Source organism: Lampetra fluviatilis, chromosome 3 (assembly GCF_964198595.1).
Source record: "Lampetra fluviatilis chromosome 3, kcLamFluv1.1, whole genome shotgun sequence".
Classification (NCBI taxonomy): domain Eukaryota; kingdom Metazoa; phylum Chordata; class Hyperoartia; order Petromyzontiformes; family Petromyzontidae; genus Lampetra; species Lampetra fluviatilis.
Window position 1 is genome coordinate 1,742,664 of NC_136277.1, and position 13,536 is coordinate 1,756,199.

Sequence of the window (13,536 nt, forward strand, 5' to 3'; positions counted from 1 at the left end):
TGCTGCGTGTTTCAGAATTGGGTAATTTGTGAGAAGACTAAAAAAAAAATTCTCTAAATTTGCCAAATGTTGAACCGTGACGCCATCACACAATGGCCTACTCCTTTTCAGCACGTAGCATTTTTTTTAACGGTTACGGTAATACCACACCACCGCAGTATTAACCAGGGTGGCCGCTGGGTTCGAACCGCGAACTTCTGCAACATTTATGTGGTTTATTTTTAGCCATGGAAGGAAACTGGAGAACCTGGAGGAAACCCATGCAGGACAGGGGGAGAACACACGAACTCCACTCACTCAAACTTACTCTCTGTCACTCACAGAAACACATTCTCACACACAACGACAACGACAAAGATCCCCCGTATAGCCTGAACAGACTGTTGGGGCAAGTGCTGTTAGCGAGCACCTATGAAGGCCGGCACGGCGCACGAGGGGGTGGGTCGCCAACACCATGCCCGGCCGCCTTTGTCTCCCCAGTGGGGATGTTTACACACTGCACCAGGTACTTATTTGAGGCCGAGTCAACCTAGGGGAGGCCTAGGACCGGTTTAGATAATCGTTACTGGTGTTGGCCGTGAGCGGGAATCAAACTCGGGTCACCCAGGTTCGGAGCGGGGGGTGCTAGCCGCTACACTACACACACACACGCTCCCTCACACACACACGCTCCCTCACACACACACACTCACTCCCACTCGCTCTCAATCCCACTCTGCAGAACACGGGGAGAACAGAATAAAACAACTTCTCGCGCAGAAAGGCGCCCGGGTCCAGAATCGAACCCTGGGCCCTTGTTGCTGTGTGGCACGAGCGTGTCACCGCTGCGTGCCACTGCTGCCAGAGGGCACTTCCCTGTTGTGCAGGCCCATTTATGGCCACGCAGATTCAGGGTTGAAGTCAAAGCGACTTCCTGCTGCTACTGAGGCTCAAACGAGCATCGAGGCATCGGCGCTCATGTCTCGTTTACAGCCGCGCAGAGCCCAGTGGTGCAAGTTCCCCATTCCTGTTTATAGGAGCGAGTCTTTCCAGAGCACAATCGCCGTTGATCTTCCGCTCAAAGTGTTGCTGGTTTTATTGACCCCAGAGGAAGGGATGATGATGATGAGCCGATTTAACCCCACCCCCTCCCAAACCAGCAGCTTCAAAGCGCAGTGTGCTGTTAGCCACTGTGCCCCCGCTATTCACCCAGTTGCAAATGTGTTGGACGCGGTGAGAGAAATACAAAACCAATGGGACTAGCGACCTCCTCCCTCTGTCCCGCCCAGGATAGATCGGACCTCTGGCTGCTTGTGCAAAGCTCTACTCCGAGAGACGATGGTGGCCAGGGCGGTGTCGTGCCCCACACACACAGAAGTGGTGCACAGGTACCACCCGGAATTGGCTCTCGGCACCCGGCTGAACATTTGCAAAGTTCTCCTCAAAAATCTCAACGGTCTGTCTGAACCAGCTTTGGGTAGTCCGCGAAATCTGTTCATGTGCAGGAGTTAGCCCTGGACCGTCGTGAGGGTTGGAAATCAATTCAGGGTGGAACGCGAGAGGTCAGAACGTGCGAATAACCCCCGTAGGATCGTCAGCCTACAAAATATTCACCGCGTATTTTTTGGTTCTTTTCGTAGCTATACAGCTGCTCGTACATCGCCCGCAATCAACACCATGGGTCCCTGGTAATCTCCGGTCAGACTGAGCCGTCGGCCAACTCGGCACGGCAACAATTTCTTGATACTGTGACTGACGGGCCCACGGACACGCAGGTTGTGTTCTTCCATGCCCGCCTGCAGCCACCACCCAACTCTTTATTTCTGGGTGCGCTTTGTAAAAGCGTCGCTCACTCGGTGCCAAAGCCGTTACCGCACGGCGCCCAAATTAGACGGCGAGCGGCGGCATCGCGATGGCACGGTGTGCTTCCCGCACGGCCATGCCACGGTGCCACGGGTGGTATCTCGCGCCTGCGCCAACCCCCACTCCGCGTCCGTGTGGGAAACCGTTACCACGGCAGAGAAACGCATTCCGTTCGGTTAAAACGGTGAAAAAAAAGAAATCGTTGGAATCAAAACAGCAGAGTTTTGATTTGAGCCGGTGGAGTTCCCATAATCTGCGGGTTATCGGACGCATCACGATCCCCGCCACAGCCGGTGACCCAGGCGGGTCCGGCCTCCTGCCCAAGTGTTGTTTTGATTTGAGAGATACCCGGCACGGATGACCTTTGCCATCCGCAGAACCCGCATCGTCGTAACGACTCAACATTCCCCGGCGTTCCCAGGGCCCCCGCAGTCTCCAACCGCAATCCTGTCACTCTCTCTTTGCCCTCCTGCTCTCACCCCCCTCTCTCTCTCTGCTCTGAAGAGAAGAAGGACGGCCATTGTCGCGAGCGGCAGCCCGCAATGTATATTTATTTACGCTACGTGGCCCGGCGGTGGCGCGTCTGCCGCTCTTCGCAGAGGTTCGCGGTTGGAATCCAGCGGCCGCCCTGGATATTCCTGCGGTGTGTCACAACCCGTGATAATGCTGCTGCTGTGCGCCTTCACTCGCAGTGGCCGTGAAAAAGATGCCGTGGCCGTCGTTCGCAAGAGTGGGCCGTCGCGTGCCGCTTCAAATTTGATTCTCGATTCGCATTACGCATTGCCGGCAACTCCGAAATTACTGCCTGAACCCCAGCCTTGAAAGGCGTCCTGCCGGCTGGCCGGGCGGGCGATCGCGATGTTGGCCACACGACCGAGCGGTCTCCGCTCCCGTCCGTGTCCGTGCACGCGCCGTGGCTGCACGGGCCCCAGGCGCCAGCGTGGAAGCTGAAGAATTTGTTGGCGGGCGGGCGAGCGGGCGGGCGGGCGGGCGGGCGGGCGGGTGGGCGGGCAGGCTGGCGTGAAGGCAACACATTCCTGGCAGCAGGCCGAGGCAGGTGAGCGGGTGCGAGCGAGCGAACTCCTGTTCTCCCGTCAAACGGGGCCTTTGTTGTCGTGCCGTGTTACTTGCGCGGGCGGCGTGTTCTGCCCGATGTCCCGGCCACTAATCCAGCCGGAGGATCCGTCTAGGCGCCGCGCGCCCTCCTCTCGCCCGGGAGTGGCCGTGCCGGCGTGAGACGGCGACCTCTGACCTTCTTCCCGTGACCCCGATCGCCCGGCGCTCGACCAGGAGACGCCTCTTCACGGCTGTCGGCCGCGTGTGATATTTCAAGTGGGCATCTTGGCCGAAGCGCCCGCAGGTTTCCCTCGGGAAACGCAGCACACATTTGCCTGCACGGTCGGACTGTGCAGGACTTGATGTTGGTTTGGCGGTGCTCTGTCGCAGGTTTCCGGCTCGACAGAGGATCTTGTGTCATTGATCTCCCGCCCGCTTCTAAGCGACGGTTGAATGCTGCGCGTGTTTGCCGCTCGCGGCAGTTCGGAAACTAACGATGCGCCGTGCGCTGTGTTGCGATGCCGGCCCCAGACTGGGAGCGAGGGTCGCTGCCCGACGGCCGTGCCACCTACCAGGTGGACACCCCCTACGGCTTCTCGCTCGACCTCGGCTTCCTGCAGTACGTGGAGGACATCGAACGCGGCCTCCTCCTCGCCGCGCGCCGCACGCCGACCCGCTCGCGCCGCCCGTCCTCCCGCGCCGGCGACCCCGCCGATCCGTCGCCGACCGCGGCGACCGGCCCCTCGCCGGTGCCCGCCGGGCCGAGCCGGCGGGAGGGGCCGCCCCGCGACCCCGCCGGGTCCCGCGGCGCGCTGGCCGCCGCGGCGGGCCGAGGGAGCGCCGGCGGCGCGCGTGACTATCGCGTGGAGAAGACCCTGCTGGAGACGCGGAGGAGGCTCGAGGAGGCCGAGGGGGGGCGGCCGGAGGCCGGCGCCGGCATGCAGCACCACGGGGACGACGACGCTGGCGGTCGACCGCAGCAGCAGCGCCAGCAGCAGCAGCGCCAGCAGCAGCAGCACGCGCGCACGGCCCACGGGAGCCAGCGCCTGCCCAGCTTCTCCTTCACGCACGTGAGCGTCACCGGCTCGTCGCTGCCCGCTCATGCCGCGGCCCACTCGCCGTGGCCACCCCCCGGCGGCCGCTTCGCCGGCGCCCGGGCGGGCGGCGCCGGCGCCGGCGACGTCTTCTTCCCCAACGGCTGCGGCGACGGCTACTACGCCGGGACGAACGGCGCGGAGGCGTTCGGCGGATTCGGCGGGACCCACGGGCCCCACGCGGCCGGCGGGGCGCCGTCGCGCACCCTCTCCAGCCCCGGCTTTCGCGCCGGCAGCCCCGGCAGCTCGGGGCTGGGCACGCCGCGCGCCGGCGCCCTGTCTCCCGCGCAGCTGCAGGCGATCCGCGAGCAGATGGCGGCGGGGCTGCGGCGCCTGCGCGAGCTGGAGGAGCAGGCGAAGCTGCTGCCGGTGATGCAGGTGAAGATCGCCGTGCTGCAGGAGGAGAAGCGCCAGCTCGTCGCCAAGCTGCGCGGCGCCGCCGGCGACCCCGAGGCGCTGCAGCCGCTCGGGTTCCGCAAGCGCGCCTACAGCGCCGGCAACTGCGGCGGGCTGAAAGCGCTGGCGGGACGCGGCGAGGACGAGGCCGGGCGCGGCGGAGCCGGCGCCGGCGCCGCGGCCGAAGCCGTCGGGAAGGCGGTCCGCTCGGAGGAGTTCCGTGCGCTGGCGGAGGGGATACAGGTGCTGGAGAGGGCGGTGCAGGACGGGGAGCGCGGCCCCGAGACCCGGCGCTCGCCGACGATCCGCGGGGACTCCGACGGGGAGCGGCCGGCGGGGCCGTCGCGGCGAGACGCGGCGGTGGCGGCGGCGCCGGAGATGCGGGCGGCGTGCACGGCGGTGTCGGAGGAGGAGCTGGGAGAACGCCGGCAGAGCGCCGCGGAGCCGGAGCTCCAGGAGCTGCGCGCCGGGCGGCGGCGCCTGGAGGCCCGGCTGGCCGAGGCGGAGCACGGCCTGCAGATGGCGCGGCTCCGGCTGCAGCTGCAGGCGGCGCACACGGCGCACAAGGGTGTGACGGCGCGGCCCAGCGTGGCCGACGCGTGGGCCGAGGCGCGGCCGGCGACGCGGAGCCAGGGCGCCGGCAACCACGCCGAGACGAGGGACGCCGCCGTGGCGGCGGCGCCGGCGACGGCCGCCGCGGCCGTGCAGTGCCGCCTGGACCCCGTCGCCACGGAGACGGACGCGGCGCCGGCGCCGTGTCGGCGCTGCGACCGGTGCGGTAGGGATCGCGCCGAGGCCGGAGAGGCGGAGGACGAGCCGCGGGCGGAAGCGGCGGCTGAAGCGGCGCTTCCGCCCGTGCCGCCGCCGGCGCGGGAGGACAAGCAGACGAACACGCGGGCGCCGTCGCTGGCGGACGCGGCCACCAACACGCGGGCCGCGCAGAGCCGCTCGGTGGCCGTGGGGGACGGCAGGGTGAGGGACGCCCCGACGGCGCCCAGGACTCGTTCGGTCGGCGTCGGCACCGCCAGCGAGCGCCGGTCTCTGTCCGACGTGGGCGCCGGGCCCGGTGCCGGCGCCCGACGGCACTCGTCCTCTTCGTCGGCGTCGTCGGCCTCGGCGGCCGGCGCCGCGTCTCTGGCGGCGGCGGCCGAGCCGTCGCCGGCGGCGGCGCCGACATTCCGTGACGTTGGCGTCGGTGGGTTCAGCGCGACGGGGAACGAGCTGGTGGGGCTGAAGACGCGCAGCATGTCGAGCAACACGGCGCCGGCGCGCGCCGACGGGCGGGCGCCGGCGGGCGGGCCCGAGGCGGCGCTGGCGGGCGAGACGATCGGGGCCTACATCGAGCAGGTGCAGCGTCTGCTGCAGGAGCAGCAGACGCTGCTGTCGCAGAACTACCTGGAGCTGGCCGACGCGTTCGGGCAGCAGCAGCAGCAGCAGCCGGCGCCCGAGCAGGCCCGGCAGCAGATGGGGTCGCTGGAGAGTCGCATCCTCAGCACGGTGCACTCGCTCTCCAGCATCCACTCGGCCATCCGCGCCAGCTGCGACGATCTCAGGTGCTCGCATCGCCACCAACGGCGCCGTTTTGCGCAAATCATAATGGATTGTTTAGGTGGCAGTGTCGCTCTGTGGGTGAGATGGGCACCAGGAGAGAGCATTGTGGGTGAGATGGGCACCAGGGGAGAGAGCATTGTGGGTGAGATGGGCACCAGGTTGGAGAGCATTGTGGGTGAGATGGGCACCAGGGGAGAGAGCATTGTGGGTGAGATGGGCACCAGGTTGGAGAGCATTGTGGGTGAGATGGGCACCAGGGGAGAGAGCATTGTGGGTGAGATGGGCATCATGGGAGAGAGAGCATTGTGGGTGAGATGGGCACAGGGGGGAGAGCATTGTGGGTGAGATGGGCATCACGGGAGAGAGCATTGTGGGTGAGATGGGCACCAGGGGAGAGAGCATTGTGGGTGAGATGGGCATCACGGGAGAGAGCATTGTGGGTGAGATGGGCATCATGGGAGAGAGTATTGTGGGTGAGATGCATTGTGGGTGAGATGGGCACCAGGGGGGAGAGCATTGTGGGTGAGATGGGCATCACGGGAGAGAGCATTGTGGGTGAGATGGGCACAGGGGGGAGAGCATTGTGGGTGAGATGGGCACAGGGGGGAGAGCATTGTGGGTGAGATGGGCACCAGGGGAGAGAGCATTGTGGGTGAGATGGGCACAGGGGGGAGAGCATTGTGGGTGAGATGGGCACCAGGGGAGAGAGCATTGTGGGTGAGATGGGCACCAGGGTGGAGAGCATTGTGGGTGAGATGGGCACCAGGGTGGAGAGCATTGTGGGTGAGATGGGCACCAGGGTGGAGAACATTGTGGGTGAGATGGGCACCAGGGGAGAGCATTGTGTGTGAGATGGGCACAGGGGGAGAGCATTGTGGGTGAGATGGGCACAGGGGGAGAGCATTGTGGGTGAGATGGGCACCAGGGGAGAGCATTGTGTGTGAGATGGGCACAGGGGGAGAGCATTGTGGGTGAGATGGGCACAGGGGGAGAGCATTGTGGGTGAGATGGGCACCAGGGGAGAGCATTGTGTGTGAGATGGGCACAGGGGGAGAGCATTGTGGGTGAGATGGGCACCAGGGGAGAGCATTGTGTGTGAGATGGGCACAGGGGGAGAGCATTGTGGGTGAGATGGGCACAGGGGGAGAGCATTGTGGGTGAGATGGGCACAGGGGGAGAGCATTGTGTGTGAGATGGGCACAGGGGGAGAGCATTGTGTGTGAGATGGGCACAGGGGGAGAGCATTGTGGGTGAGATGGGCACAGGGGGAGAGCATTGTGGGTGAGATGGGCACAGGGGGAGAGCATTGTGGGTGAGATGGGCATCAGGGGAGAGAGCATTGTGTGTGAGATGGGCACAGGGGGAGAGCATTGTGGGTGAGATGGGCACAGGGGGAGAGCATTGTGTGTGAGATGGGCACAGGGGGAGAGCATTGTGTGTGAGATGGGCACAGGGGGAGAGCATTGTGGGTGAGATGGGCACAGGGGGAGAGCATTGTGGGTGAGATGGGCACCAGGGGAGAGCATTGTGTGTGAGATGGGCACAGTGGGAGAGCATTGTGGGTGAGATGGGCACCAGGGGAGAGCATTGTGTGTGAGATGGGCACAGGGGGAGAGCATTGTGGGTGAGATGGGCACAGGGGGAGAGCATTGTGGGTGAGATGGGCACCAGGGGAGAGCATTGTGTGTGAGATGGGCACAGGGGGAGAGCATTGTGGGTGAGATGGGCACCAGGGGAGAGCATTGTGTGTGAGATGGGCACAGGGGGAGAGCATTGTGGGTGAGATGGGCACAGGGGGAGAGCATTGTGGGTGAGATGGGCACCAGGGGAGAGCATTGTGTGTGAGATGGGCACAGGGGGAGAGCATTGTGTGTGAGATGGGCACAGGGGGAGAGCATTGTGGGTGAGATGGGCACAGGGGGAGAGCATTGTGGGTGAGATGGGCACAGGGGGAGAGCATTGTGGGTGAGATGGGCACCAGGGGAGAGAGCGTTGTGGGTGAGATGGGCACCAGGGGAGAGCATTGTGGGTGAGATGGGCACCAGGGGAGAGCATTGCACTGAGACCTGGGAGGGCCGGACGTTTCAGTCGGGGCCTATGGGCGTGCAAAGGCGCTGTGTTATTACCAAGTTTAAGTGTGAGGCTGTGTGTACTCATCATCATCACCAGCCACGTTCCATCCACTCCTGGATGTTGGACCAAGGCCTCCCCAACAAGTGACTCCGAGCAAGCAATTGCAGGGCTGCGCTTTGACCTTTCACGTTACAATGTACGTCCGACCGCTGCCATGTTGCCAGGACCCCTTTATCGGAGCCGGGGGCGGCGCGTTCCCTGGTCCTCGCCGTGGCAAACACCGAGGCCACCGCCACCGCCGCCACCACCGCCACCGTCGCCACCGTCACCATCGCCGAGTCACAAGCGAGTGAGTGTCTCTTGAAAGCATTTTCACAGCGAAACCTTCACATTCCTGCCGGGGTAGGGTGGTGGGTGAAGGCTGCGCTGGGGGGCATAGCCAAGGTGGGCGGGGGACGGGGAGCAGGTCGGGCCCCCACGGTGGCGCCGGTTTTCGCCAAATTCTCACGACGACCGCCACCGCAATTAGGATTCCTGCAAAGTCGCGTGCGTGCGGACGACGCGCGCTTCGCGTTTGACACCGCGTCTCTCCGCGCGCGCCGCAACAGGCAGCGGCGGCACCGGCGGCACCGGTGACGCCGGTGACGCTTGCTCCCGGCACCCTCTGCTCATCGAAGAGACGCCGGGCACGCTGCGACGGGGCGACACGAGGTGAGAGTCTCACTCTCTCGCTCTCTCGCTCTCCCGCTCGCTCTCTCTGGCGAGACGGTGTCACAGCCAACCCTCCCCCCGCCCGCCCGCCACGGCCTTGCCACTTTCTCGTGCCCGTGCCACAATTCCTCTCGGCTCGAGTAGCGTCGTCAGCTTGGCCGCTTGCCGGTTGTTGTCACGGCGCGCTGGCGCCGGGGTCTGTTTGTGACGCGCTGTGGCACCGTCGGGGTGGAGCGGTGGCGCAGCGGTTAGCAGAGGTGTGGACTCGAGTCATGTGACTTGGACTCGAGTCAGACTCGAGTCATGAATTTGATGACTTGCGACTCGACTTGGACTTGCATAACAATGACTTTGTCCCACCTCTGGCGGTTAGTCACTTAGGCGCGATCTCCCTCGCCTGGGACGCAGGAGGTTGTGGGTTCGATCCTGATCCCGACGGCTGCTGTATATTTGTAGTTTGCGTGTCTCTCTCCCCGTGGATTTTTCTCCGGGTCCTCCGGCTTTTCCCTCCACATTTAGATTCAACATCACGCTCTTAGAGTATTTGGCTGCTGTAAATTCCCACGTGATAAGCCACTTTTTTGAGCTATGATTTGTGACAAGTCGCTTCGGGACAAGAGCTGCTATATACAGTAAAACTTTGGATTGCGAGTAACTTGGTCTGCGAGTGTTTAACAAGACGAGCAAAATGTTAAATAAATATTAATTTGATAAACGAGCGAGGTCTTGCAATACGAGTAGTACGTGTGTAAGCTCTGTCTGCCGAGCGTCACGTGATCACAACTGATACACAAGTGCTTTGGATTATAAACACGTTTCCGGAACGAATTCTGCTCGCAATCCAAGGTCTTACTGTAGTTCCGTGAGTCTTAGCTGATGAAAAAAAATAGTGATAGTTGTTGAACCGAGAGTTCGCGCGACTGCAGCAGCAGCAGCAGCAGCAGCAGCGTCGCCTCTTGTATCCCACACAGGCTGCCGGGCAATCGCTGTTAGCGAGCTCCTATTATGGCCGGCGCTGCAGCACCACAGCAATTGTTATTCCTGCGGTAATAATGGACTTGCTTGGCGGTGCAGCCACCCAGCGTGGTGTCCCCGCTGTGCTGCTCGATGGTAACCCAACCGGAGGTTATGGCTGGCGGGGCTGTCAGATTCCACACCGCCCCCCCTGCCCCCCGCTCTGTTTCACCCCCCCCGCCCCCCCCCCCGCCCTCATCCATGTGTTCATCGGTCACCTCGTCTGTCGCGTGTGTGACGCTGTGTGTGGGTGTCGGGGAGCTATCACAGTGTCGTCATCATTGTCATCATTGTCATCATTATCATCGTCGTGATCGTAGCTGTCATCATCACCTTCATTATTGTCATCATTGTCATCATCATCATCATCTCTACGACCATCGAACTGATGTTGATTCATTGCATCGTTAAGACCACCGTTCACTGAACACACACACACACACACAACCTCCCCCCACACACACACACACAACCTCCCCCCACACACACACACAACCTTCCCCCATACACACACACAACCTCCCCCCCCACACACACACTCACAACCTCCCCCCCCACACACACACAACCAGCCCCAGACACACACACACACACAACCTCCCCCCACACACACACATACAACCTCCCCACACACACACACAACCTCCCACACACACACACACAACCTCCTCCCACACACACACACACAACCTCCTCCCACACACACACACAACCTCCCCCACACACACACACAACCTCCCCCCACATACACACACACACAACCTCCCACACACACACACACAACCTCCTCCCACACACACTCACACAACCTCCCCCCACACACACACACAACCTCCCCCACACACACACACAACCTCCCCCCACATACACACACACAACCTCCCACACACACACACAACCTCCCCCCCCACACACACACAAACTCCCCCACACACACTCACACACAACCTCCCCCCACACACACATACAACCTCCCCCCCCCCCACACACACACACACAACTTCCACACACACACACAACCTCCCCCCACACACACACACACAACCTCCCCCCACACACACACACACAACCTCCCCACACACACACAACCTCCCATACACACACACAACCTCCCCACACACACAACCTCCCATACACACACACACACAACATCCCATATACACACACACACACAACCTCCCATACACACACACACAACCTTCCATATACACACACACACACACAACCTCCCCACACACACACAACCTCCCCCCCCCACACACACACACAACCTCCCATACACACACACACAACCTCCCATACACACACACACACAACCTCCCATACACACACAACCTCCTCCCATACACACACACACAACCTCCCCCCACACACACACACACAACCTCCCCCCACACACACACACACACAACCTCCCCCCACACATACACACACACACATACACACACACACAACCTCCCCCCACACACACACAACCTCCCCCCACACACACACACACAACCTCCCCCCACACACACACACACAACCTCCCCCCACACACACACAACCTCCCCCCACACACACACACAACCTCCCCCCACACACACACACACAACCTCCCCCCACACACACACAACCTCCCATACACACACAACCTCCTTCCATACACACACACAACCTCCCCCCACACACACACACAACCTCCCCCCACACACACACACACACATACACACACACACACACACAACCTCCCCCCCCACACACACACAACCCACTACTTAACGCGACCGCCGGTGTCTTCTCTCCCCTAGTCCGGAGTCATCGACCGAGAACTCCTCCTCGTCCTCGTCCTCGGCGGAGGAGGAGGAGGAGGAGGACTCCACCGCCTCGGAGGGCTCCCTGGCGCGCACCTCCGACGGCCGCCCCCCCACCAGCGTGAGTCGGCAACGGCGCCGGGCGGTGCCTCGCGATCATCGCCACCCCGCGGGGCGTCGTGATGATGCCCGGGATTACTTCCCCCCTATCTCCTCAACACTGCCCCGGGATTACTTCCCCCCTATCTCTTCAACACTGCCAGGATTACTTCCCCCCCTATCTCCTCAACACTGCCCCGGGATTACTTCCCCCCTATCTCCTCAACTCTGCCCCGGGATTACTTCCCCCCCCTATCTCCTCAACACTGCCAGGGATTACTTCCCCCCCTATCTCCTCAACACTGCCAGGGATTACTTCCCCCCCTATCTCCTCAACACTGCCAGGGATTACTTCCCCCCTATCTCCTCAACACTGCCAGGGATTACTTCCCCCCTATCTCCTCAACACTGCCCCGGATTACTTCCCCCCTATCTCCTCAACACTGCCAGGGATTACTTCCCCCCCTATCTCCTCAACACTGCCCCGGATTACTTCCCCCCTATCTCCTCAACACTGCCAGGATTACTTCCCCCCTATCTCTTCAACACTGCCAGGATTACTTCCCCCCTATCTCCTCAACACTGCCAGGGATTACTTCCCCCCCTATCTCCTCAACACTGCCCCGGGATTACTTCCTCTATCTCCTCAACACTGTCAGGGATTACTTCCCCCCTATCTCCTCAACACTGCCAGGGATTACTTCCCCCCTATCTCCTCAACACTGCCAGGAATTACTTCCCCCTATCTCCTCAACACTGCCAGGGATTACTTCCCCCCTATCTCCTCAACAAAGCCAGGGATTACTTCCCCCCTATCTCCTCAACACTGCCAGGGATTACTTCCCCCCTATCTCTTCAACACTGCCAGGGATTACTTCCGCCCTATCTCCTCAACACTGCCAGGGATTACTTCCCCCCTATCTCCTCAACACTGCCAGGGATTACTTCCCCCCTATCTCCTCAACACTGCCAGGGATTACTTCCCCCCTATCTCAACACTGCCAGGGATTACTTCCCCCTATCTCCTCAACACTGCCAGGGATTACTTCCTCTATCTCCTCAACACTGCCAGGGATTACTTCCCCCCTATCTTCTCAACACTGCCCAGGATTACTTCCCCTATCTCCTCAACACTGCCCCGGGATTACTTCCCCTATCTCTTCAACACTGCCAGGATTACTTCCCCCCTATCTCCTCAACACTGCCAGGGATTACTTCCCCCCTATCTCTTCAACACTGCCAGGGATTACTTCCCCCCCTATCTCCTCAACACTGCCAGGGATTACTTCCCCCCTATCTCTTCAACACTGCCCCGGGATTACTTCCCCCCTATCTCCTCAACACTGCCAGGGATTACTTCCCCCCCCCTATCTCCTCAACACTGCCAGGATTACTTCCCCCCTATCTCCTCAACACTGCCAGGGATTACTTCCCCCCTATCTCTTCAACACTGCCAGGGATTACTTCCCCCCTAGCTCCTCAACACTGCCAGGGATTACTTCCCCCCTATCTCCTCAACACTGCCAGGAATTACTTCCCCCCTAGCTCCTCAACACTGCCAGGGATTACTTCCCCCCTATCTCTTCAACACTGCCAGGGATTACTTCCCCCCTAGCTCCTCAACACTGCCAGGGATTACTTCCCCCCTATCTCCTCAACACTGCCAGGAATTACTTCCCCCCTAGCTCCTCAACACTGCCAGGGATTACTTCCCCCCTATCTCTTCAACACTGCCAGGGATTACTTCCCCCCTAGCTCCTCAACACTGCCAGGGATTACTTCCCCCCTAGCTCCTCAACACTGCCAGGGATTACTTCCCCCCTAGCTCCTCAACACTGCCAGGGATTACTTCCCCCCTATCTCTTCAACACTGCCAGGATTACTTCCCCCCCCTATCTCCTCAACAC

General features: G+C 61.5%; 1 protein-coding gene across 3 annotated transcripts in view; it reads left to right on the top strand.

Moving 5' to 3' along the window:
* The window catches only part of LOC144951216 (KN motif and ankyrin repeat domains 1-like), a 78,383-nt gene that overhangs the window by 54,650 nt on the left and 10,197 nt on the right, over nucleotides 1–13,536 (top strand). For all 3 annotated transcript variants that reach the window (XM_078881368.1, XM_078881383.1, XM_078881376.1), the window contains exons 3-6: nucleotides 3,430–5,941; nucleotides 8,237–8,361; nucleotides 8,621–8,723; nucleotides 11,528–11,651. In XM_078881368.1, coding sequence (XP_078737494.1) covers nucleotides 3,430–5,941; nucleotides 8,237–8,361; nucleotides 8,621–8,723; nucleotides 11,528–11,651 — 2,864 coding nt within the window. The remainder of the gene's footprint in view (nucleotides 1–3,429; nucleotides 5,942–8,236; nucleotides 8,362–8,620; nucleotides 8,724–11,527; nucleotides 11,652–13,536) is intronic.